This window comes from Bos mutus, chromosome 26 (genome assembly GCF_027580195.1).
Source record: "Bos mutus isolate GX-2022 chromosome 26, NWIPB_WYAK_1.1, whole genome shotgun sequence".
NCBI lineage: Eukaryota > Metazoa > Chordata > Mammalia > Artiodactyla > Bovidae > Bos > Bos mutus.
In genome coordinates this window covers 17,719,530-17,746,666 of record NC_091642.1, presented here as the reverse complement: position 1 = coordinate 17,746,666, position 27,137 = coordinate 17,719,530, and the positions used below count along the sequence as shown (strand labels likewise).

The window sequence follows — 27,137 nt, the reverse complement described above, 5'->3', positions numbered from 1 at the left end:
TTTTATAAATTATTTGTGGCTTACCAAAAATAGAAATGTGAAATCATGAAGGACTGAGTTCCTAAGCAAAGACAGTATGTCTACTTTCTGGAGAAGGGGTAGATACTAATGGAAAGATGAAATGTAATTAGCATATAAAATGATTACCAAGTTAAAAGCTTCTATCTAATCACATTGGAATGAATTCTCTTACTAGATCATTCTATTATTATCTATAACCATTAACTTATAATTCTGCTGATTTCAAATAACTGCTTATTTGGAGTTTTTCTAATATCAATACCAAATGAACTGAATGAACAGGGATAAAACCACCAGGAAAGTTACAAGGCAAAATCAATAGTCTTTCAAGACAGATAATTTTAGATATTGGTACTTGAAACTTCCTGGTCCAGTACAGATGGCTGTTGTTGCTGTTTTCAGTTGCTAAGTCGTGTCCAACTCTTTGCAACCCCATGGACAGCCGCACGCCAGGCCTTCCTGTCCCTCACTATCTCCTGGAGTACAGATGGTTATTCAGGACCAAATAAGTAAATTCTTGATGTATTTGGTTCACAGGAATATAACTCAATAACACAAGAAAGCCAATAATTTAGCTTTTCTGAAAACCAGTTTCATATTTAAGGACATTAAAAAATGCAGGGAAAGTGATAAATAACTTAGAAATAAAAGGCACTGACAGCAAGTAGAAAAGGTTTTCCTGTTAAATCAAAGTCATGAGAACTTGCAAACAACCTGTCATGTATCACTGTATCTGGTAATTGAATATTCAATGTCAGATTAAGAGTATAAAGGAGCTTTCTGAGAAGTCCCCAATACATGTAACGTGTGGTAAAGCATTTTCCCTGCATTGGCTTAATTCTATTTCTCCTTCTCTACTCCTGTTAAAGAGCTGCTGTCCATTTAATTCTTTGCTTCTTTTGTTTCACTTTAAAAGTGAAAATTTTTACCTACCAAATTAGGTTGTTAGGCTATTAGAACTAAGAATTTCATATACAGTTTTCAACAGAGCCTTGAAAAGTTTGGTTGTTGTGACTTATTTATAAAATAAATCCCATTTTTGGGATGGTCTCTAAATGAGGTTGTGCATATTCTGCAATAATAATAGCAAAACAAAACCATTCTAAGCTGCCATAAATGGACGATTGTGTAGAAAGATGTTTCTGCGCTAGAAAATGAGACAGCTGAGGCTGCTCTTAAATAAAACGCCTGGATTTCCAAAGTAAAACAGTCAAAATCATGAAACATTTTTTTGCCAATGAAAAATACAATTCTAGGAAAAAACTATTACTCAAATAATAAGTAATAACCTTAAATGACTATACTATCTCTCCCATGTTAAAAATTCCTTTATTTGTAGTCTTTCTAATTCTTAATAACTTATAAAAAGTGTAAAACACCAAGCCCAAACAAGTCAAAATATTTTAAATACATAATTGAAGTCAACTGAGAACATACTTACACTGGATTTATTACTACTGGGTCCCCAAAGCTTTTCCTCCCTTAATGTGATCCCTGTTAACAATTACCTCTGTAACAAAGTAAAATCCAAGCTTATGAAAATAAACTTCATTGGAAGTACCATCCTTCTAGTGACTAAAACTGTTATGGAAAATAATTTTCTATTAAAACATTTATTAAGAAATCCATAAATTAATTTCATTGTTAGAGGCAATGCAAGAATTGTTGTTGTTAAGTTGCTAACTTGTGTAGGACTCTTATGACCCCATGGACTGTAGCATGCCAGGCTCTTCTATCCATGGGATTTCCCAGGCAAGAATACTGAAGCGGGTTGCCATTTCCTCTTCCAGAGGATGTTCCCACCCAGGGATTGAACCCACATTTCCTGCATTGGCAGGTGGATTCTTTACTGCTGAGCCACCAGGGAAGCCCAATGCAAAAATATGTTTTCTTATTTAAACTCCATTAAAACATTTAAAACATGCATTATCCCAAATTTTCATTTTGGATCAGCTACTTAATCTCTGTTTGGGTGATCCAGATTCATAAATAAATTACATAATCTCACTTAAAAAATTGCAGTCTAAACTTTTAGTTATCTGATGTCTTGAGCAAACAATCCAGATAAACATTATTCATGCAAGCTTTTCTCCAGCCTTTATTGGGTAATTATCTAGGCTCTCTGAGTCATCTTCAGAGTCAAATGTTCAATTACTGTCACTGAAATTTTATAAAATTACATAAACATCAATTATAAATCCTAAAAAACAAATGACACTATAGCATATTTAAAGATTAATTTATTTAAGTATGCATATCATATAAACTTTTTATCATAAAAATATGCCCCATATTAAATAATTTTAAAGATACGTAATTACTTATATATAATGCTTTCAATAGAGTTCATTATCATGAATTCTTTGGTTCCCGAATCTGTCTTTGTTTCCCCTCCTGCTGCTGGATGCGGAATACAATAGCCCCCGCAAGAAGGGGCAAAAAACAAAGGTACTAGGCTGACCAGTCTCAGTTATCATGGACGATGCTAAGATGCTCTCCACAGTCAGCACTATGAACATACTACTCAAATGTAAATGAGAACTTAGGCAGAAGGAGTGACCTTCATGAGGTTTTTCACATAAAGTGTACTTCATTATCACTGAAGATTTAACTACTAACAAGCGAGGTCTAAGTTATTTAACTATTTCTGAGCCCTTTGGGGTAATGTCAATATCCAGCTTCCAGTTTCCACTCTTGAAAATATTTCTCCATTGTGCGTCTAGATTTCAAGGAGCCCACATTCACAGTAGGTATGATTTTCTGCGGCTTCAGCCACTGAACAAAACGTTTCATCTCTAGGTAGCTGCTGTGTTCACTGTAAGGAATCCCTGCAATACAAAAGATAGTGCTTACTAAACAAACTAATAAAAAAAACTGCATACACCCAAAATAAAATAAAAGAGAAAAAGAAAGCAATCCAAGTATTTTTGCCAAAAACTCCTTGGCGCTTTTTTTTTCTGATAACAATATTTGCTAGTATTTTTTACAAATTGTTTTTCCTTTGTTCAGTCCTTAAGTTGTGCTCAACTTTGTGCGACCCCATGGACTGTAGCATGCCAGGATCCTCTATTTATGGGATTCTCCAGGCAAGAATACTGCAGTGGGTTGCCATGCCCTGCTCCAGGGTATCTTCCCAGGTTAGGCATCGAACCCATGTCTCCTGCCTTGGCAGGCGGATTCTTTACCACTGAGTCACCAGGGAAATCGTCTATTACAAATAATAAAGATTAAAATTATATAAACACTTTTGAACATTAAAAAATACTATTACTTTTCTACGTGAGCTTCCCTGGTGGCTCAGATGGTAAAGAATCTGCCTGCCAATGCAGGAGACCTGGGTTCAATCCCTGGGTCTTTTCTACTTTTCTATGTAGATACTTAATGATATGTATTTCTATAGATTCTTATATGTAAATAGATTTTTTCTTTTTAAACAATTCTTCCCTTAAGCACTTTGCCCAGCTACTGATTTCATGAAAATTCTAGAAGAAATATGAGTAAAACCTGAAGGGTAACAAGCAAAAGATTCTTGATTTCCAGAGCAAGTAAGCAGATTCCATCCCCAAGCTTTGTACACATTAAAAGGAAAAAAAAGAAAAAAAAGATTAAGTATTCAAAATCTCATTATCTTCTTTACTGAAGATCAAATACCACAGAGAAAGGGTCCTGGTTAGAGTAAACTAGGGTCTAAAAATGTCTCCATTGGCCACTATAGTCATAAGCCAATTTCTGAGGACAGAAATGATTAACGTACTCCAAAGATGAAAAAATTAAAAGTCAAGTTTGTAACTCTTGCTGTCACCACATCCGTCACTGTCTTCGTATTCTCAGTGCCACAGCATCATTTAAAACACAGTGGTACCACCCATCTCTCCTTTTGAGTAGTATATTGGGTTGGCCAGGAAGTTCTACAATCTCCCCGACATGTCACTGATAACACACACGGGTTCCTCTATATTAGTCACTGTCTACTAGCCGCACTTCTTTATATAAGTTTACAATGTACTAAAGATACAGGTTTAGAAAGTGAGGAGCAATTTTCACCTGTTAAATTCTTAAAGATACTTTGGTGCCTCTTTTTTGTTGGATCTTAATTTTACCGCTTTTTTAAAAAAAATGTAAACTAATTCCAAATATTAAGAGTAAAAGCAAAATGAATATACCATATATTGAAATGTTTCCTTTGGTCTGGGGAATAATATCTGCTAGACTAGTTAACTTGTTAGAATGCGTCCAACCTGTCGGTCGAAAAGCCAAAATCTGATTGTATTTCCCACCACATTTCTTCAAGTGATTCTGTAAACCCTGTTTAAAAAAAAAAAAAACAAGATATTTATTTAATGGTTGGTGAAGATGGGTAATGTGGAATAAAACAGAATGATTAAAATGCTGCATTGGCACAGTTTCGGGGAGTTTTCAGTTGGTGAGCATTGGAAAACCTAGTGCTGTGTTCCTCACAAGAAAATAAAATAACTGAAAAAAAAACTTTCCCCTTTGCTTAACTGAAGTTGTGTGTGTGTGTGTGTGTGTGTGTGTGAGAGTAGCTCAGTCGTGTCTGACTTTTTGCAACCCTTATTAGAGGTATGATACTAACACTGATAAATGTTGAGTCCTTACTCTCCATGCATTTACACCAATACAGGACTGATGGATGGATATAAAGATGGAAATAATTTTATAACTGCATTATACTCAGCACAGACATACATTTTAAGATGCACAGTAGCTCTTTTCAAATGTTTACTCCTTTTCACCCTTTATACATGAACTAGAATAACTGCAAAACTTCTCAGGCTGCTCTAATTAGAAATAAAACGCTAATACATTTTGAGTAGAATAGAACTTTCCAAACTAAGGTTGTCACTAGTGAGGACATTAGGTAAGATTCTTAGAAAATCAGTGACCAAGGTTCAACCTTCGAAAGATAAGAAAAACCCAGATAAAGGCAAAATGGCATGAGGGATATTTAAAAAAAAAAAAAAATCTAATATTTTTTGGCTAAAGACTAAACCCAGAGTGTCAAAGGCTTAATGTAAATTTATAATAACATCCTGCTGCTGCTGCTGCTAAGTCACTTCAGTCGTGTCCAACTCTTAGCAACCCCATGGACTGCAGCCTACCAGGCTCCTCCGTCCATGGGATTTTCCAGGCAAGAGTACTGGAGTGGGTTGCCATTGCCGTCTCCATAATAACATCCTAGTTTTATTTAAAACAATAAGAAACCTAAATAGTATATAGTGTCATCTTGGATTTCCAGAAGTCTCCTTTTTCTTCTTTAACCATACATATAAACTACTGAATTTTAAAAAGATGCTGGCAAGAAGCTCTGAAGAAATCATAAAGACAAATCCACTCATCTACCTATTTGTTCATTCAGTAAGTATCTGTTCCAGGGGCTGATATTCGAGTGGTCAGTGAGACAGAGCCTTCGCCTTATGGAAGCCTACAGCATAAGGGAAGACTTCCATAAACACCACTTTCTGAATCCTTTTTTTTTTTTTTAATGGAAACAATGTGCTCTTTCTTTTTAAAACTCTCATAATCTATTACACCATCAGCACCTAGGAACCTTAGATTGATTTCTTCAGAAAGGACTTATTTGTTTATAAACTCCTAGAAATGGAATAGCTAAGGATTTGCCCCTAATTTCCCTTATAAGTGGATGAAGAATGCCATTTCTCTGAACCTCAGCATAGGAATACTACCTTTTTAAAAAGTATGCCTATTTGGTAGAAGACAAACACATCATTGTGCTTCATTTAAAAAATTTTCTTCTTATTATCTACAGGCTGATGATTTTATTGTGTTTATCAGACACTAATATTTCACTGGTGAATTAATAATAATCTTTTGATTTCTTTTATATCAAATAATGATCTTTTGCTAATTTGTACACCTACCATTAAACAGTCATATATCTTACCAACTACTATCCCTCCTCCAAAAAAAAGTTTCAGTTACAGATACATAAGTTTTCATTACCATATCCCTGGTTCTGCAAATTTTCAGGTTTTTGTCTTGCTTAGTCTAGGATCTAGCTAACATAATGCTCTTTGCTTAATTACTAATCCTCTTCTCTTCCTGTCCTCACAAAGAAAAGAAAATGACAGGAGCCAGGTTTAGAGCAATTATACATGTAGTATCATAAACTAAGAGTCCAACTTTCAAAAATAGGTCATCAAATTTATCCATTCTTATGTGTCTCTGTCGGAGAAGGCAATGGCACCCCACTCCAGAACTCTTGCCTGGGAAATCCCATGGACGGAAGAGCCTGGTAGGCTACAGTCCATGGGGTCGCTAAGAGTCAGACACGACTGAGTGCCTTCACTTTCACTTTTCACTTTTCATGCATTGGAGAAGGAAATGGCAACCCACTCCAGTGTTCTTGCCTGGAGAATCCCAGGGACGGGGGAGCCTGGTGGGCTGCCGTCTATGGGGTCGCACAGAGTTGGACACGACTGAAGTGACTTAGCAGCAGTAGCAGTATGTGTCTCTGTAAAAACACTTGGGAGAACTGAATCATAAGTAATTTCTGCTTTTCATAAGACAAATTAGAGTTACCACAAAAACATCATTAACCTGTGCCACAAACAAAAACACAGGACATCATCATCTAAGCCAAGCACACAGAAGACTGCAACCACCACCATTCATTAACCACAACTGGAGGACTACTATCATGAGGAATTTTATTATGATTTAGTCAACATAAAGTCCCTGATCTATGACTTGTTTCTCTGTTTATTGATAACTAGTTTGTGATAAAAATGCCTTCAGTAGATGCTACTAAAGTTATTTTTCAGTATGTAAATTAATCATCTATAACTAATGTTTTACCACATCCCATCAATCAGGTTAAAACCAGGGGTGGTAGTCAATTACGTTCTTACATACACAAACCTGGGATGCTGAACTAGGTAGCATGAGTGCTATCATTTATAGCAGAGGCCTCCAACCTCTGGGATCTGATGTCTGATGATCTGAGGTAGAGCTGATGTAATAATAACAGAGATAAAGCGCACAAGAAATGCAGTGTGCTTGAATCATCCCGGAACCATTCCCCTCCCGCCTCCCAGTCTGTGGAAAAACTGTCTTCCATGAAACCAGTCTCTGGTGTCAAAAAGGTTGGGGATCCCTGATTTACAGTGTTTTTAAGTCTTTCAAGCCGGCCTCAGAAACCCTGACAATTGTATCATGTTTACATTTGCACAAAAAAGTCATTTTCTCTGATGCAATAAAACTATTTTGCCTAGTTTAAAAAATTGCCTTTAAGTACTAACTAAAATGTAGCCTTATAGTAACCATCTGCTTCCGCTCCACCTGAGTTTTGAAGATATGAAATTGTAAAAAGAATGTCATCACTATCTGGTCACTTTAATGGAAGAAGGGGAAGAGCTACAGAAAAATACCAAAAACATACAACAAATAATGGAAATAAGACAAAGATTTCAGATATTCTTTTTTTTTTCTTCAAAGCAGGTAACTGCTAGTTTTTTTTTTTTTATTTAAACATACAGTTAAGTGGTTGTTGGTACAGTCACAAAGTTATGTGACTATCACTGCTGTCTAATTCTAGAACATTTTCATCAATACCTCCATCCACCCCTGCAAAGAAAACACTGTTCTCATTAGCAGTTGCTCCCTATCTCCTCTCCCTCAAGCCCTGGAAACCACTAACCTACTTACTCTCTCCAGATTTACCTATTCTGGACATTATATATAAATGAAATCATAAAATATGTAGTCTTTTGTGTCTCTTTCACTTGGCATGTTCTCAAGGCTTATTCATACAGCAGCATGAAACAGTAATTTATTTCTTTTTACAGCTGAATACTTCTGTTTTATGTACATAACACTTTTTTTTTTAATCCATTTATCATTTAATGGACACTGGAGCTTTTTCCAGCTTTATGGCTACTATGAACTACGCTGCCATGAACATCTGTGTAGAAGTTTTTGTGTGGACATTATGTTTTAATTCTCCTAGGCATATACCTAGGACTGGAATTACTGATCATATACTCAATCCATGTTTAATTTTTAAAGACATTAACACATTGTTTTCTAAAGCAGCTGCACCACTTAACGGTCTTGTTAGCAATACATGAGGTTCCAGTTTCTCCATATCCTCATCAACAACTGGCACTATCTTCCTTACTACAGCTATCGCTGTGAGTCTACAGTGGTGTCTCACTGTGGCTTTGATTTACAGTTCCCTGATTGCTAACAGTGCTGATCCTCTTTTCTCATGTGCTTACTGGCTGTCTGTATACCTCCTCATTCATTCCTTAGGCCTCTGCTGCCTCTGGCTTCCTCCAACATTACTTCACTGAAATAGTCCTTGTGAACGTCATCCTTTCCTTATATGACCTCTCACAGCACAAGGTACTCATAAACATTCTTTCCTGAAAACTCAGCCCCTTCACCTCCATAATATTCTGACTCCCCTACCCGTTTTGTCCCCTTAAATGGATCATTTGTTCAAATGAAACAAACTAAGCAAGAAATAAGACAGTAAGATAAAAATCATAAACATATGTTATACCCTCCTCAGGATATCAGTGTTCATTTTTTGATTAAGCAACATTCTCATTAGCCTCCATGCAAACTGGATACCTCTCAAATTTAACCCATGTTTGCAAAGCTGGCTTAAATGCTAATGGACAACACTATGACTTGATTATCCTTGACATTTTTATGAATTACGTACTCACGGAAATAGGTGCCAAAAGGATTTTATCATAATCTCATGAAAAGAGGAGAATTTCCTTACTCAAGGCATAGAACTAAAATACTTAATTTTCCTTACACTGTATCAGTGTTCTTATTTATGACAGATATAGTAATCAATACCTACTAAGCTATTTCAAAAGGCTCCATAAAATTGTTTCATAAATAACAAAATTAAAGATATGTTTTTTGGTGTACATCATGTTCTTTATTGCTTTTAATACACAGGTTTGATGTATTCCTTTGCAAGGTGTCAAAATGTTAGTAAAAGGAATGAATCTTAGTATCTGAATAAATCTGACAAACAAACCCCCATAAATTACAGGGAGGTCACATCATATGTATCTTAATTTATACCTCAGAACTAACACTAGAACTTTTTTTTAAAATACACCTCTACTATTTCATTTAATCCTCACATATATATTTTCAACATATATCAATGGTATAGTGGCTTAATAATATACAGAATAGACCTGAAGAAAAGTAAGAATGCCTTAGAATTCTTCATTCATTTCCCCACTCATCCAGGAAGAAATGGAAAATAATCTTATAAACAGAAGGTGTGAACGACCAGAGAGATGCATACATTTTTCTATTTTTGTTTCCTCCTTTGTTTCTTCCTTCCCTAGCTCCTAAACTCCTGGTGAGCATATGAATCACTCTATACAGCTGCACCAAAAAAAACTTAAAAACATTTCAAATTTCACTTAAAGGATTTTTTAGGGCAAACTACTTTGTCTCCGTTGTAATTGAATTTCTCTACCTTAAATGCAAGTAAAATGGCATTCTAGTTTACAATCATCAGATTGCCTTTTCTAGTTCATCCTAAAGACGTATCTCTTGAGTGCTTACCTTAAAATTAATTTGCATCATTGGGAGAAGGTGAACCAGTGAATTGCACATGTCTGTAGTGATGAAGGAACTGACTTCTGGTATATTGAAGCACTGTAATGTGTTATATTTTTCTCTGGACATGCCTACTTTTGAACCCAGAACATCGGCAATGGCTATAGGAAAAGTTTAAAAATAATAAGTTATAGTTCATGAAAAGATTAAATAACAACTTAATCAACTTTAAAACAAGAATTTACCAAAAAGAAATTTAAAACATTCACACTTTTGCAATAATGTCTCAAAAAGGCTGAATAATTTTCTTGGTTAACCATAAGGAACGGAGAAGGCAATGGCACCCCACTCCAGTACTCTTGCCGGGAAAATCCCATGGACGGAGGAGCCTGGTAGGCTGCAGTCCATGGGGTCGTTAACAGTCAGATGCGACTGAGCAACTTCACTTTCACTTTTCACTTTCATGCATTGGAGAAGGAAATGGCAACCCACTCCAGTGTTCTTGCCTGGAGAATCCCAGGGACAGGAGCCTGGTAGGCTGCCGTCTATGGGGTCGCACAGAGTCGGACATGACTGAAGCGACTGAGCAACAGAACCATAAGGAATAAATTGTGAGAAATCCAATAACTTATTTTTAAAGAACTAGTCTTTCAAAATTATAAAAGATGGATGGAAAGGGGTTGAGGGAGGGGGAAAAAATAAGTTTGCAGGAGTTAAAACCCTGACTGTATCATTTTACATCTTAGTATTTGACATTATGGGACCACAGTTAAGAAGAAATGGAAAATACTTTGCAAAATAGTACCATACTATCTAGAAAAATTACAGTTGCATTTCCAGAAATCATTTAGGAACAAAAACTAAACCTGTTCTCTAAAATAATTAATTGATAATTATCATCAAAAAATGCAGTGAAACTATACACTAGTCATCTCTCAGTCTGCTAAAATATTAATGTAGTGTGGGCTTTTGCTCTATCAACACTTTGTAGATATAAAGGCTACCATAAACACACTTATCAAATGTTTCCATTAAGTCTTTCAAAGTTTAAAGGAATTAAACTCTATCAAATTTTTCTTCAATTTCAAAGGTAATACTGAATTGTTTCAGGAAATAAATATCGAGCACAAGAACGATGCCTGAAAGGGCTTTATGCAAAAAGAATCTGATCCTTGTAATACAGTAATGTAAATTAGCTATAGCTATCACCCACCTAGGAAGATTTTCTCTTTTCCAATAGAGTAAGTGCCACAGACAACAAGAGCCCGTGGGTTTAGAGTTACAGTCTCAAAGGCAGTGTTGATGGCAAACTGGATAACCTCTTGCTGAGATGGAAAAGAGTATTCCGGGCTGCAATATCTGTAATATGTAAATACAGTCTTACTAAAAGAACAACAAGAAAGCCATAGCATTAAGTCGGATGCTATTTTACAAAAGAAGCTTTATCAAAATTACATACAATAGCAGTATAGTGTATGAACACCACTGCAGTTACCTCACCAGTGCCTGTGGTTAAAATATTTGTTAACAGCTATTGATTATTTATGATGGAATTACACATTTTCAATATACCTTTTTCATTATATTTATCACTCTCAAATACAAAAACTGCATTTTCTTCCTTCAAGAATATTTCTAGTTAGCTATTTTATCTATGAATTGTAAACCTTAATATCTTCTTTTTTTAACCCCAAGCCCTGTCAAAGAAAATACTATTGATAGGGATTGTCTTTATGGACTAAAGAATTCTGCTTTATCAAAAATATATATTTTTAATAATGAAATGGAACATGAATTTGATGAAGTAGCATAAAATCAAGTAGTTAATATTCACACGGTTGTTATTCTCTCTTAGGAGATACAGAAATATATATAATATTATAGGAATATAGCAGATCTAGTTGTGTTTACCTCAATATAATAACACCCAAAGAAAAATACTACTATTAGTATTAACTCTAACACTTCTAGTTATAGATATTCGACATGAAAGTTCAGCACTTTTTTACTAAAAAACTCATAAAGTATAAACATCAAAGAAATATACTCTTTGCTGGTCAGCTATAAGAGCAGACAAAACTCAGTCTTCTCTCCTATAAAAACCCACAAAGAAATTCAGAATGGTATGTAGATTAAAGTAACAATAAAAAGGTTTCTTTTAAAACATTATTTTCTTAATTCACCTAGTATTTAAGTACATATAGAAGGATGGAAAAATTAGCAATAGTGTTAGAAAACTGGATATGGAAGATCATCTCTTACTAAAATATGCCATCCAAACTCAGGTCTTATGGAGACAGATTGAAATAGTTAACATCATTTCTGAAAAACCGATGAGAGGTATTTTAACAATAATAAAAGGACAAGGGATTAGATCTGACAGAGTGCCTGAAGAACTATGGACGGAGGTTTATGACACTGTACAGGAGACAGGGATCAAGACCATTCCCAAGAAAAAGAAATGCAAAAAGGCAAAATGGCTGTCTGAGGAGGCCTTACAAATAGCTGTGAAAAGAAAAGAAGCAAAAAGCAAAGGAGAAAAGGAAAGGTATACCCATTTGAATGCAGAGTTCCAAAGAACAGCAAGGAGAGATAAGAACGCCTTTCTCAGCGATCAATGCAAAGAAATAGAAGAAAACAATAGAATGAGAAAGACTAGAGATCTCTTCAAGAAAATTAGAGATACCAAGGGAACATTTCATGCAAAGATGGGCACAATAAAGGACAGAAATGGTATGGACCTAACAGAAGCAGAAGATAGTAAGAAGAGGTGGCAAGAATACACAGAAGAACTATACAAAAAAGATCTTCATGACCCAGATAACCACAATGGTGTGATCACTCACCTAGAGCCAAACATCCTGGAATGCGAAGTCAAGTGGGCCTTAGGAAGCATCACTAGGAACAAAGCTAGTGGAGGTGATGGAATTCCAGCTGAGCTATTTCAATTCCAAAAGATGATTCTGTGAAAGTGCTACACTCAATATGCCAGCAAATTTGGAAAACTCATCAGTGGCCACAGGACTGGAAAAGGTCAGTTTTCATTGCAATCCCAAAGAAAGGCAATGCCAAAGAATTCTCAAACTACCGCACAATTACACTCATTTTACATGCTAGCAAAAACAGACTGGTTCCAAATAGGAAAAGGAGTACGTCAAGGCTGTATATTGTCACCCTACTTATTTAACTTATATGCAGAGTACATCATGAGAAACGCTGGGCTGGAAGAAGTACAGCTGGAATCAAGATTGCCAGAAGAAATATCAATAACCTCAGATATGCAGATGTCACCACCCTTATGGCAGAAAGTGAAGAGGAACTAAAAAGCCTCTTGATGAAAGTGAAAGAGGAGAGTGAAAAAGTTGGCTTAAAACTCAACATTCAGCAAACGAAGATCATGGCATCTGGTCCCATCACTTCATGGCAAATAGATGGGGAAACAGTGGAAACAGTGTCAGACTGTATTCTTTTGGGGTCCAAAATCACTGCAGATGGTGACTGCAGCCATGAAATTAAAAGACGCTTACTCCTGGGAAGGAATGTTACGACCAACGTAGATAGCACATTAAAAAGCAGAGACATTACTTTGTCAACAAAGGTCCGTCTAGTCAAGGCTATGGTTTTTCCAGTGGTCATGTATGGATGTGAGAGTTAGACTGTGAAGAAAGCTGAGTGCTGAAGAATTGATGCTTTGGAATTGTGGTGTTGGAGAAAACTCTTGAGAGTCCCCTGGACTGCAAGGAGATCCAACCAGTCCATTCTAAAGGAGATCAGTCCTGGGTGTTCATTGGAAGGACTGATGCTAAAGCTGAAACTCCAATACTTTGGCCACCTGATGGGAAGAACTGACTCATTTGAAAAGACTCAGATGCTGGGAAAGACTGAAGGTGGGAGGAGAAGGGGACGACAGAGGATGAGATGGTTGGATGGCATCACTGACTCAACGGACATGAGTTTGAGTAAACTCCGGGAGTTGGTGATGGACAAGAAGGCCTGGTGTGCTGCAGTCCATGGGGTTGCAAAGAGTCAGACACGACTGAGCGACTGAACTGAAAAAGACAATGGGGCTTCCCAGGTGGCGCTAGTAGTCAATAACCCCCATCCAAGGCAGGAGACATAAGAGACATGGGTTCTATCCTGGGTTGGGAAGATCCACCTGGAGGAAGAAATGGCAACCCACTCCAGCATTCTTGCCTGGAGAATCCTATTAGTCAGAGGAGTCTGGTGGGCTACGGTTCATGGAGTCGCAAAGAGAAAGACACAGCTGAAGTGACTTAGCAAGCATGCACTCAAAAAGACAATGGCTTATACTATTATGTTGATAGCACTTAGGAATTCAAGACTGTTGCTTATAGATTACCTTTTGGAGAAAGGAACAATGTAATTCTGAATATTCAGACACAGACCTCATTCTCTGTTTTCTTTTCTTCATAATCACACTTAATTGTTACAAAGATACTTTGAAAGGATAACCTTAAAGGATGTTTTCCTAAAGTTTGCTCCCAAATTTCAAATTTTCCTTCCTTGTTTCTGCAACAAGATTCTCATATAAACCATATTTTCAAAGGGATATTACCAAAAAAAAAAAAAATTGAGCTGGAGTCAGTTAAGACATGTAATCCCAGATTTGTGCTAAGTAAGTGTATGTTTTTTCAACCATCTTTCTGATAAGTACTTAAAATGATAATTGACAGTAAGTCATTACTTTGATTACCTAAGCACAAGCTCAAATTATTCATAATATACAGGGAAATGCTGTCAGTGGAAAAAAGAAGCACACAAACAAAGCTTCTCTTACGTTGTATCCAAGTAAAGCGTGTGGACTTTGTGGCATCCAAGTAGAGAACGTTCCATGCTGGGGTCTGCTCTGAAGTCTCCCGTGTGTAGTATGACGTGACCGTTAGGAAGACAAAAAAGGATCATGACAGCACCTGGACAGCTGAACACAGACATTTCAAAGGAATATTATTTACACAGATCAAAACAGCTAAAGAAAGAGTATTCATTTCAATATCAACAAGTTAACACACTTTATTAACTGACCACAATGATATAGCATTGTACTACAGAGAAGTGTAGCATTTTAAGGTAAGGGAATTTATGTCACACACACAAAACATTGGTGTGCAGGAAAAGGTTAATTCAGCAGGCCAAGGCTGGTAAAACTCCACACATGCTCAAGAAAGGCCTGTCTTTAGGACTAGTCCTTGGGAGCTGAGTTTTGGGTCCTTGGAGCATTCTGCCTGCTAAGAGTGTTTTGGATGCCGCGCCCATTGGGCCATGTGTTACTAGTTTGATCACATAGTTACTAATAGTGGTGAATACTTGTTTTGTGCTTTAGGGGAACTGGAGTCTGAGTACTGAGGTCAGTCATGCGGGTGCTAGAATTATACACTGCTGTTGCTGCTGCTAAATCACTTCAGTCATGTCCGACTCTGTGCAACCCCATAGATGGCAGCCCACAGGCTCCGCCATCCCTGGGATTCTCCAGGCAAGAACACTGGAGTGGGTTGTCATTTCCTCCTCCAATGCATGAAAGTGAAAAGTGAAAGTGAAGTCGCTCAGTCGAGTCCGACTTGTAGCAACCCCATGGGCTGCAGCCCACCAGGCTCCTCCGTCCATGGGATTTTCCAGGCAAGAGTACTGGAGTGGGGTACCATTGCCTTCTCCAGAATTATACACTACTGACTTCCAATAAAATCCCTGGATACTAAGGCTCAGCTGAGCTTCCCTGGTTGGTCACAGGTCCCATGTGTTGTTAGGGCTTCCCTGGTGGCTCAGATGGTAAAGAATCTGCCTGCAATGCAGAAGACCCTGGTTCAATCCCTGGGTCAGGAAGATCCCCTGGATAAGGGAATGGCAACCCACTCCAGTATTCTTGCCTGGAAAATCCCATGGATGGAGGAGCCTGGTGGGCTGCAGCCCATGGGGTCACTACGAATTGGACTCTTAAATTCTAGGAAAACACAGGAAATAATTGGAGAAGGCAATGGCAACCCACTCCAGTACTCTTGCCTGGAAAATTCCATGGACGGAGGAGCCTGGTGGGCTGCAGTCCATGGGGTCGAGAAGAGTCGGACATCACTGAGAGACTTCACTTTCACTTTTCACTTTCATGCATTGGAGAAGGAAATGGCAACCCACTCCAGTGTTCTTGCTTGGAGAATCCCAGCGATGGTGGAGCCTGGTGGGCTGCCGTCTATGGGGTCGCACAGAGTCGGACAGGACTGAAGCGACTTAGCAGTAGCAGCAGCAGCATTAAATAATTACAAACTTCCCTTTCCCTGAACCCAAAATCCACACCTCAGTGACTTCACTGGGGAATTCTATGAAACATTTAGGGAAGAAATAATAACAATTACTATATGACATATTTCAGAAAATATACTTCAGAAAATAGAGGAGAAGGGAATACTTCATGAGGTCAGTATTACTCTGATATCAAAGTAAGACAAAAGTATTATTTAAAAAAACCTGTAGACCAATAGACATTGTAAAAAAGACAAAATTCCTTAACAAAATATTAGCTATCAAATCTACCTATAAATTTTCAAAAAGGGTAATACATGAAGACTAAGTGGGGTTTATCTCAGTAATATAAGGCTGGTTTAAATCCATCTTTGTCATTTACCACATTAACATTATAGAGGAGAAAAATTATATTATAATCTCAATAGATGCCAAAGAAACATTTGACAAAATTCAACACCCTTTCATCATCACAAACTTCCAGCAGAGGGGATTTTCCTGATAAAAGGCATCTATGAAATACCTATTGCTAACATCATACTTAATGGAAAAAGACTGAATACTTTCTTAAGATTAAGAACATGGGAACATGTCTGGTCTCACCACTTATATTTGACATTATCTGAAGGCCTAATCCAGTACAATAAGTAAGAGAAAAAATACCACTCTAAATGGAAAGAAAGAAGTAAAACAAAATCATATTTGTAGACATATGTGGAAAATTTTCAAGACTCTATTAATACAAAAAAACCTACAACAGCTAATGACAGGTTTAGCAAGGTCTCAGGATGCAAAGTCAAAGAACAAAAATCAGTTGTCCATCAAGAACTGAATGGATAAAATAACTGTGTAGATACTATGCAGTAATAAAAAGGAACACATGACAGCATGGATGAATCTCAAAAATACAACATGTGACAGAAGCCAGATAGAAAACAGGAGTTACTATATGATTTCATTCAGATGAATCCCTAGTAAAGACAAATCTAATCCACAGTCACAGAAAACAAGGTTTTCCGAGTCCGAATTGGGGTTTGGGATTGACTGGGAAGGAACACAAGGAAATCTCCTGTGGTAGGGAATATTTTCCATATTTTTATTGTGGTGGGAATTACATGGGTGTGTACTTTTGTCAAAATTCAACAAAGACTTAAAATAGGTCCATTTTATTTATGTAAATTACACCTCAATAAAGTTCACCAAAAAAAAAAATCAGAACTGGAGTTGTTATAATTGGTGATTAAAAAAATAAACAGCAGCAAAGTTAGCAGATAAAATCTCACAGGCAATCTGAAAAAAACAGCACTGGCCTGGAATTTAGGAGACCTTGGTTTAGTCTTAATTTTAATTCTCTAAGTATCTATGATCTCTAAGGTACACGGAAAGTGTAAAGATGTGTAGCTGACTGCCAGTTGTATTTTGGCACTGTGAATCCTGATAGTACTTAACATTGAAAAAAATGAGGTGAAAAAGAAAAAAATTTTTTCAAGAAAAAAGTCTTCCAAGTCTTGAGTATCAAAAACCTAAAGGATTTCTTAAAGGAAAAAAAAAATCCTCTAGAATCTGAAGTAACAGCTGGAGTACCAGCTGGTAATTTATATAAGTGATATTAAAGAAAATGGCAAAAGGTTATCTCTTAAAGAACAGCAACAATATGTTAAAAGATTAAAAAAAAATAAGATAGAGTCTCATATGTAAAGCACAGTAATTAAACTATACTAAAAAAGGGTTAGAGAACACTTAAGAGAATCTCTCTACATTTAATCTTTGTTTCTGTATTGGGTACATTTTGTTTTTCCAAAAGAAGAAACACATTTTACTTGTTTTAAGAAATATCAAGCATAATAGTTTCAATAAAAAGTTCTTAAATAACCATGCAATGTGTTTTCCTTTTGAATATTTAAAAACTGGTTGTCAGTAAGGTAACTTTAATACTTACTGATTGGCATCTAGCAAAATAACCTTGATACCATTCACTATACATTCAGTGTCTGTTGGCAAGGGATGGATATATTGTTCTTGTACATGAAGTTTGCTCTTCAACAAATTGCCAGTTATCTGCAAAACAGGATGTGCTTATTGCTGATACATGAAAACATTAAATAAGTCTTTATTTCATATCTACTGAAGAACTCAAGCATCTTAATAATTTCCTTATTCTTTCACATATATTCATGTAAACCTACCAGAATGCCAGGAAGAACTTTCTAAAATGCATCACAACTTTGCTTAAACACTATCACCGACTTCTCCCTCACCTGTAAAAAGTCTGTTACCCAGCATGACACACAGAATCCTTCATGATTTGGCCCCTACCCATTTCTGCGGGTTTATCTACTGTTATTCCTTAGCTTGTTTTTAGCAACTGAAGTTCTTGGAATGGCTATACTTCTCAGGTGTCTGTTCCTTTACACAAACTCTTCTCTACCTGGAAGGCTCTCTTCTCTTTCTTTTGCCTGGATCTGGAATCAGACAGACCTGTGTTCAAACTCTGTGTCTGTCATTACTAGCTCTGTGACTTGGGGCATGCTACTTAACCGCTCCAAGCCTCAGTTACTTCACTAATAAAAAGAGGTAATTCAAGAATACTTAAGGATTAAATCAAATTCTATCCAAAGTCCTTAGTAGTACACATTAAAATGCTCACCTTTTAATGATTAGTTCAAGGTGTCTCTCTCACCATGAAACTTTTTCTAACCTTAGCCTAGGACATAGTAAAGCCCCCAACTTCTCCCTACTTCTAGGCATTCTGTTTACTTTTCTACTACAAATAGATAGCCCACTGGAGTACTGGTGAATGTGTAGGCTGTAAGCTCCCTGAAGTTAGGTATTTTGCCATGAGTATCTTTTTAGGCATTCAGTAAATATTTACTGAATGAAACATGTTTCAGTACATCATGAGCTAGCTTATCTGTTGTCTCTATAAAATAAAGCATATTTAAAAAAATCTATTGTAACTATCGACAATAACTCATTTGATTTTAGAGTCTAAAATGTGGAATCTGCTTTTTCATACATTTTCTAGAAAAATGATCTTAAAATTTTAATTATTTTTTAACCAAACTGCTTAGAAATTCACTGCATTCCACAAAATCAGAATTGAGAATACTAGAACTTACCTTACTACAATAAATGGGAAATGTGAAGTTTTTAGACAATCCAGCATAATGATCAGAATGGAAATGAGTGAGAAAATAGGCAGTGCAACCTTCAACCCATCCATACTGAAAGGCATCGACCGTAAAGCCAGTTCCTACAATGAAAACACCAAAGCAGCTGCTTTAGCAAGAGTGAAGTAAAAGTTACCCAATTTGCTTATATAGCAAATGCTCTTACACCTTTACATCTCATGTCCAACTTAACTTTACAATTTAATTTAAAAATCTACACCACATAAATTCATCAAAGGATGATCCTAGAGATAAAAATGAGTCTTGTTAAGTTTAGGCTAAATATACCCAGTATAGTCTTTAAGAATAACTTTGCCAAAAAAAAAAAAAGTACTAAGCTACAAACCAGTTATTTGCTTAGCTGAATGTTTTCATGATACTTACTAGGCACCTAAAAATCCTTTACTTCTGTGAAACCGCAAAAGGGGAATGCTATCTTTCTTCTAAAACATGAAATCTCAATAGGGGTGACATTGACCTGCTTCTGGCAGGAGAAAAATGGTTGATGACCCAAATGATCTCACTGGCCCTCCAAAGAGTCACAGAACAACAACAGGTAAATAGATACCCCTAGTATTTGAATTTCATTGTGGGAGGTGGGGAGGAGAAAGGGAAATGAGAAAAAAAAAAGCCTAAAAAGGCTCCCTAGAGCACCAATTATGAAAAAAAAAAAAAAAGATTGAGCTGTTGTAAAACATGCAGGTAAATAAGCATACCTCCACAATTCTACAGAGGCCTATCCACACATGGCCCACTAGTTCCGGGCTCACTTTAAATATATAAATTTAATCAAAATGTGCATAAATACTTTTCCTTACATAAATATTTTGAGCAAATTATAATTTATAGTATCAAAAAAGCACATTAAAGAATCCTCCTGAAACCAAGTGCATTTTGGCAGTTTTATAGTCTTTTCAGAAAGGTACCTGGTTTCTTCAATAATAAAATTCATTTTACTACACATTTCTCTATTAGCTCTTCTATGAAGGCACAAGAAATTAAAAAAATATGAAAAGATTACGAAACTAAATTATTACATGGTTTAAAAATGGTTAGCATTTATTATGACCTGTGTAACCCATGACATTTTCCTTCTTTGAAGCTTTTTCAGTTCAGTTCAGTCACTCAGTCGTGTCCGACTCTTTGTGGCCCCATGAATCGCAGCACGCCAGGCCTCCCTGTCCATCACCAACTCCCGGAGTTCACTCAGACTCACGTCCATCGAGTCAGTGATGCCATCCAGCCACTTTGCATTTCTCTTAAGTTCTTAGAGGCTGTCTGTTACCATGGTTACTTACAGAAATCCTTTCCTTCCTCTGTATTAAGCTGATCTATACTACTTTTTGTCAAATCTGTAATATCTATATAGATAGTACAGTATCTTGTATATGGTGGTGGTGTTAGTCACTCAGTTGTGTCCAACTCTTTTTGTGATTCCATGGACTGTAGCTCGCCATGCTCCTCTGTCCATGGAATTCTCCAGGCAAGAATACTGGAGTGGGTTGCCATTTCCTTCTCCAGAGGATCTTCCCAACCCAGGGATCGAACCTGGGTCTCCCACATTGAAAGCAGATTCTTTACTGTCTGAGCTACCAGGGAAGCCCCATTTTGTATATAGAATATGTTTAGTAGAAGTTTGCTGAACTAAATGGACCAAAAAAAAGATTAAATAGGCAAAAAAAAAATCTGTTACATAAAAAATAAGGGAAACACAACAAATTGTTTCACATGCACACAACATGAGCAATGAACATGAAGTTTAAAGAAGTTGCGTCTTTGTAGATATATTAAGCGTTGCTACTTCGACTTACCAGGTATTTTCTTATAGAATGGGCATGTCCTTTTCCTTAATTCTCCTGCATTAGATGACTCTGAGATTTTAGTGTTCTCTCTCTGCACTCTGCCATGAGCTGATTTTATGAAGGTTTTGTCTTTACTTAAATTGACTGTTCTAGGTACTGTCTTCTTAAGGTGACCTGGATTCTTCTGATGTCCTCCTTCCTGCAATGAATCTGACTTTTTAAGTCTCTTTTTTTGATGCTGTGACCCCTTATCAGAAAGCTCCACAGAAGGCTGACTTTCACTTAAATTCTTTGCCTCTAATTCTAAATCACTTAAAGATTTTTCTGCTTTCCTCTTGCGCTGCTGGGACCTCTTTTCATTAGGACTTACAGCTGTATTGAAGTTCATCCCTTCTAATGAACTTTCCTCCAGCAATTTCTCTCTTCTTTTGGGTGGCAGTCCAAAATACACACCTATATCCATCTGCTTCATTACCTTAGTAGAAGGCTGTGTTGCATGACACTTAGGGCCAGAGGGCAACATTTTCGAAGGCTTAGCAACAGTAGGTGTACTAGAAAATGTTTCTGAATTTAAAACTGGAACTTTATTGTCCAGCATACCACCTAACGCCTTTCTGCAGAAACATGTTGAGTTTGCGTTGTTCTTAGCATTGGAATTCTTATTTGATAATTCTCTAGTTTTACTTTGGGTTGGGTGGAAAGAATGACACCCTCCTCCCTGGTTTTCAAAACGTTTTGACATTTTACTCTTAAGTAATGGAAGAGAATTTTGATTGTAAACAGCTGATTCTTCAATCACCTGTTTCTCTTTATTTGATTGAGATGAGTGAAATTCTGGCTCATCAGGTTTTGCTTTAGAGGCTTGGTAACCAGGAGAAGTAAACCTCTCTGCTAATGCAGGTGGAAGCAACATAAAATCATCATCAGTATATGCTGGATGACCATGTGAAACAATTCTCTTATTTTGGAAAGTAAGTTGAGACGAATCATTAAGAGAGTTGCATTCATACAATTCTTCATTGTATTTATCCTGCGTTAAGAAGCTATCCACTTCGGGGCAGGCCTCCTGGTCCTTCAGTAAGGGGTCATATAGTTTTTTAAACAAAATGGAGCTGTTGTCATCTTCTTCTAGATTGCCATCTTTAGAGCTTTCCATGAAAAATAGTTCCTGTTGTGAATCATCCAGCTTATCATTTGTATCGTAAGTTTCTTCATCACTTTGAAGTGGAGAATAGGAGATTTCACAGTTGCTAAAGTCATTTTCTGGCAATGGCAAATTTCTGTGTTCTGGGTTGTTTTGGCTGTCTAATTCTTCAGCAAGAGGCAAACCAACTCCTACCAGTTTGTCACTGTTAACATGTCCTGTAAATTGTGGGACTTGTTGGGAAGTTTGGCTATTTGTCAAAGAGGAAATCTTTTTATTGGTTTCAGTTGGAGACTGAGAGCTTTTTAGACACTGCGTCACTAACAAGGGATCAGCTGAAACATTTTTTAAGTTTTCTGTTTGTTTCTGATGTGGAGACCATCTTTTCTCAAGGCTACAAAGAAAGTCTGAATTAGTTTCACGGAAACTCCGCCCTGACCCATGGGAAGGATCCTTGAGAGGACTATTACCAGCTCTGCTTTGAGCTAGCAGAAGGTGAGTGTATCTCTGGTAATGAGAAGGAATTGTTGAGGAACACTGAAGACCATCAGGACACTCTGAAAATTTTAATAAAGAAAAAAGTATTACTGGATCAAAGCACAGAATAAGCTTTGACAGTATTAGCACTATAAATTAACAGGTAAGTGGTTTAACAGGTAAATAATCAGCCCTACTTTGCAGCCTTAGGACAATAGCTATCTTTATACCAACAAAAAATCAACACACAATTATCAGTAATCAAGCATGGTTTTACAAGGTGCTACTTATTATTTTTAAATCAAATATTCTTTTAAGTTTCCTTTCAAATACTCTTTTCTTGGGAAAAAAAAAAATTAAGACTAACACCTTTTTCTCCCCACTAAAAGCTTTCACAAAGATGAGTTCCTCCAAAATGCATGTCATGCTTGTATGAGAAATCTATCCCATCAGTTTCACTACATCTCTATTGCTCAGGCAAAAAAAGAGTAGAGAAAGCTGGTATGTCTGTATCATAAGTTTAAAATTCCAGACTAAAATTCTACTCCAATTTTTGTCTTACCAGGCAACACAGATGTATGACAACCGCAGTACCAAATTAGGTTCCATTATTTAATATTCACACTGTATACAAAAACAGTAATACCAATCTTAATCAGAGTTGTCCATACACTAAACATTTTAGATTCTGTCATAAGATTTGCAATTTAATTTGATAAATTGGTTAATAATAAGGCTTAAGTAATCTGGAAACTTCCCTGGCATACTATTATGATTGAGAAACGGTATGGAAACCGTCTTGGCATAACCTCCCCCTTGTATGTCACTTTCCAGGCCTATCAAAAAATGACTCCCTCCACCTCCAAAGGGCCGGCTTTGTGGCTCAGCTGGTAAAGAATCCGCCTGCAACGTGGGAGACCTGGGTTCCATCCCTGGGTTGGGAAAGGCTACCCAATCCAGTATTCTGGGCTGGAGAATCCATGGACTGTGTAGTCCATGGGGTCGCAAAAAGTCAGACATGACTGAGCGACTTTCACTTTCACCTCCAAAAAAGATATTACATTAAACTGGAAGACTTCATTGCTTAAAACTTAAAACTCCCTCATAAAAGTATACGTTAAAGAACTCAAGAACAATCCACCTGAGATTCTGTTCAAAGGAGTTTATCAGTGAAAAGCAAAGAGAAAAATCTCTTTGAGGTGGCTTCATCTGTAAGACATTTTACCCTGAGGGGCTCATTATGGGACTTTGATTTCTGATTTTCAAGCCACTGAAAACCAAATTACTAGCATTTGTTGAGGCTTTCACTTTTACAGGAAAGGCTGGTGCCAGTTTTTTGTTGTTGTTGTTATTATTTTGCATCTTTGCAGTACTTTAAAATGAGAACTAGAGGTTAATAATAAAATGTCTTTTGAATCATAGTTAACTGAAAGCCTTATTGAATATTACTTTTATTCTATTGAATTTAAATTCTCTGAGATTTAAAATTTTATATGTGGTATATAACTTTAAAATATACAAAGCAAATAATCAATAACAACTTATTCTCCATATACTATAAGTAGGATTTATATTACATTTAATTTACATATTAATTCTAATGTATTACATTTAATTCTACATATTAAACATGACATTTACTATATAGTTTAACAGGTAACAACAGTGTAATATTACTTCCGTTCTCATTTGGCACAATTATTTACTAGAATCTTAATAAACTAACACTCCTTCCTAGTCCTTCTTTCTATACATTAAGAATGTACGGCATCCTTGACTTCAAGAACCCTGTGGACTACATTCATGATTCTCTAAAAGTCTGTTTCACAAAAGATAAAACGGGCAAAGGGTTCCAACTTTTAAGAACACCAAGTGCTCAGACGGTAAAGAGTCGCCTGCAATGAGGAAGACCTGGGTTCTAGCCCTGGGTCAGGAAGATCTTCTGGCCAAGGAAATGGCAACCCCCTCCAGTATTCTTGCCTGGGAAATTCCATGGACAGAGGAGCCTGGCAGGCTACATCCATGGGGTCGCAGAGTTGGACATGACTGAGCGCCTTCACTTCACCTCTACTGGATATCAATTGCTGTTGTTTAGTCACTAAGTCAAGAAGGGCATGGCAACCCACTCCAGTATTCTTGCCTGGAGAATCCCTATGGACAGAGGAGCCTGGAGGGCTGCAGTGTCTGGGGTCGCAAAGGTTTGGACTAAGCACAGCACAGTCACTAAGTCATGTCTGACTCTTTGCAACCCCAGGGACTGTACCCGCCCCCACCGGGCTCCTCTGTCCATGGAATTTCCCAGGCAAGAATACCGGAGCAGACTACCATTTCCTTCTCCAGGAGATCTTTCCAACCCAGGGATTGAACCCATGTCTTCTGCACTGGCAGGTGGATTCTTTACCGCTGTGCCACCTGGGAAGCCCATTAGATGTCAATACCACCTACCTTATGCAGGTGAAAGTAGCCTAATATATGCTCAATTAACATTTATGAAAAATCACAGATGTTTTGGAACTCTTATGAAATAATAAAATGCATTAAAACTTTCTTTTTTGGCCATGCGGCTTATAGGATCTTAGTTCTCAAACCAGGGATTGAACCCTTTCCACCTGCAGCAGGAGAAAAGAGCCCAAACCACTTACCACCAGGGAATTCCCCATTCAAACTGTTTTCAGGTTTGCAACACTCTCTACAGTTATACCAATGACGAGTATCTTTGTACCCTCACAAGAAGGGTAATAATGCATTATCTTGTTTCCTTCAAAGGTGAGTCATTCTTAAGAGTATCTCATCTCACTTCCGGTTTACTACTTATCTGGTTTCCTTCCTTCCTTCCAGATTGTTAAGTCTGGCCTCATTCAGGTCTTGTTGACTATTTCGAGCCCACTGTCTTTTTTGGAATCTTACCTGTTCCAGAGACTGGTGTGGAATCCAAACACTCAAAAACGTGCCATCGAGGTGTTTGACCTAGCAAGGAGGAAAAAGGCATCTGGCAGTTGGGACAGTACCCATCATAAACCGGTCGTGTCTTTGGAGACATGTGTTTGGTTTCGTGAGTCCTACAGCGCTTTTCTGGAGTGGTCTCCGTGTCTTGGGACTGTTGAACACCATCTCCACATATGGAGCTCTGACTGGAAGCTACAGATGTCTGACTGTCTGTTTCTCTAAGGCACGTTTCCGGGGTCTTGACCTTCTTTTTAGTTTCTACAGTCCTTTTTTTATTTCTGTTTCGTTTTGACTGGTGTTGTCCATCTGTTGCTTTTTCAACAGAATCTGGAATATTCTCAGAGCAATTATTTGGACGTACTCGTTTTGGTTTTCTTTTGGATTTGTATTCCCAGATGTCTTCTTCCAAAAAAGCATCTTCTAACATGGCAAAATGATTCTGATCATTAAAAAAGCACTAATCTTAAGCAAATTGACAATCTGTTTCTTGTTACAAAATTATTAAAGGGAATTATTTTGCTGAGGAAAAAAAGGTAACAAAAACTTACTAACTTGATGGGACTCTAAAGCTCTGGTAATGAATATATTGGGAAACCACAAACCTCTTACCTAAGAACACTTGCTGTTCCATTTATAGCACAGTAAAATTAACAGGGGTAGCATCTGAGTTTTCCATTGTGTATACTTCATTCAGGTCTCTTGGCTTTTTCCAGGACTTGATTCATAAAAGTAAGAATCAGTAATACTTTGAATACCAAGTCCTAATGGAAATCATAGGTTTAACAGACTAATTTTAGAAGGAGCTTTGTAAAATCCTTATAAAGCTCCTGTCAATTCTTTTTCAGCTGGACAACTGTACAAATCACAAATCCAACCACAGTCCCTAGGCAACTGACTCAGCAGGTGTTCCAAACACTTAATGGCTACTTCAGCTTGCTAGTAACTCTAGTCACACCATAATCAAATGTGTGTGATTGGCAAAAGAAAAGTAATAGCCCTTATCCGTGACTCCAGGTCATTCAACAACTTCGGTTTCCTGGGTCAGTCCAGTGTCTTCCTCCAGCGGCAATGAACAAAGACTGCATAATGAACAAACAAAATTCAAGTATGTGAAGTTGTACCTGCACCGAGACCACCCACACGCCTAACTTCAGATCGCAGAGGTGATCTGCCTGCAAGTCATCAGCTTTCTTTCCCACCAGCCTCAAAAACCAAGGTTCACCTGCCTGATGACACCCACCGGCTCGACCTCCTGTTTGGGCATTAGAGACGGCAAGGCCAGTGGAGGGGGCCCTCATTCCCCTCCATTCCTCAGGGCTGGGAGTGAGGGAGCTGCCAACACAGCCCGCTCCGCAAAAGCCATCGGTGCCCCCACCCCGCCTCTTCTGAGGGCAGGCGCCCACCTGCCACCCTCACCACCCCCACCTCCCTGCGAGGAGCTCCAGCTGCGTCCGCTCCCCCCGGACACCCCTCGCCCGCCCGGTCCCCGTGTTCGCTCCTGCACTTTCACGGCACTGCTTGGTAATAAAACGCGGCGTTCATGTTTAAGCTAAGCCATTGGCTAGTCCCTCCCAACTTAAAAAAGCCTACTCCTTTACCTTTCATGTCGTGGCGGGAACAGCTTCCCGTGACCAACGCTGTGTCGAATCGGCTGTTCCCGGTCTAAAAGGGGAACTTTGAAAAGAAAAAAGTTAGGGCCCTTTAAGTTCTACAGATTTATTTTGTTTTATTTTAGTTCTAAAACCTGCT

General features: G+C 37.5%; 1 protein-coding gene across 3 annotated transcripts; it reads right to left on the bottom strand.

Moving 5' to 3' along the window:
* Nucleotides 1–2,244: 2,244 nt before the first annotated feature.
* On the bottom strand, nucleotides 2,245–27,137 carry DCLRE1A (DNA cross-link repair 1A). 3 transcript variants are annotated; one of them, XM_070363705.1, is made up of 11 exons: nucleotides 26,987–27,137; nucleotides 25,998–26,467; nucleotides 25,350–25,808; nucleotides 20,831–22,522; nucleotides 18,969–19,102; nucleotides 17,789–17,907; nucleotides 14,399–14,539; nucleotides 10,814–10,959; nucleotides 9,607–9,761; nucleotides 4,185–4,326; nucleotides 2,245–2,849 (listed from the first exon to the last, which is right to left on the bottom strand). In XM_070363705.1, the coding sequence occupies exons 2-11, from the start codon at nucleotides 26,017–26,019 to the stop codon at nucleotides 2,689–2,691; spliced, it is 3,171 nt and encodes a 1,056-aa protein (XP_070219806.1). In that variant the 5' UTR covers nucleotides 26,020–26,467; nucleotides 26,987–27,137; the 3' UTR covers nucleotides 2,245–2,688. The 3 variants fall into 3 exon arrangements, with proteins under 3 accessions (XP_070219806.1, XP_070219807.1, XP_005888713.2); XM_070363706.1 differs by lacking the exon at nucleotides 26,987–27,137 and adding an exon at nucleotides 26,629–26,764; XM_005888651.3 differs by having other exon boundaries at nucleotides 25,350–26,467.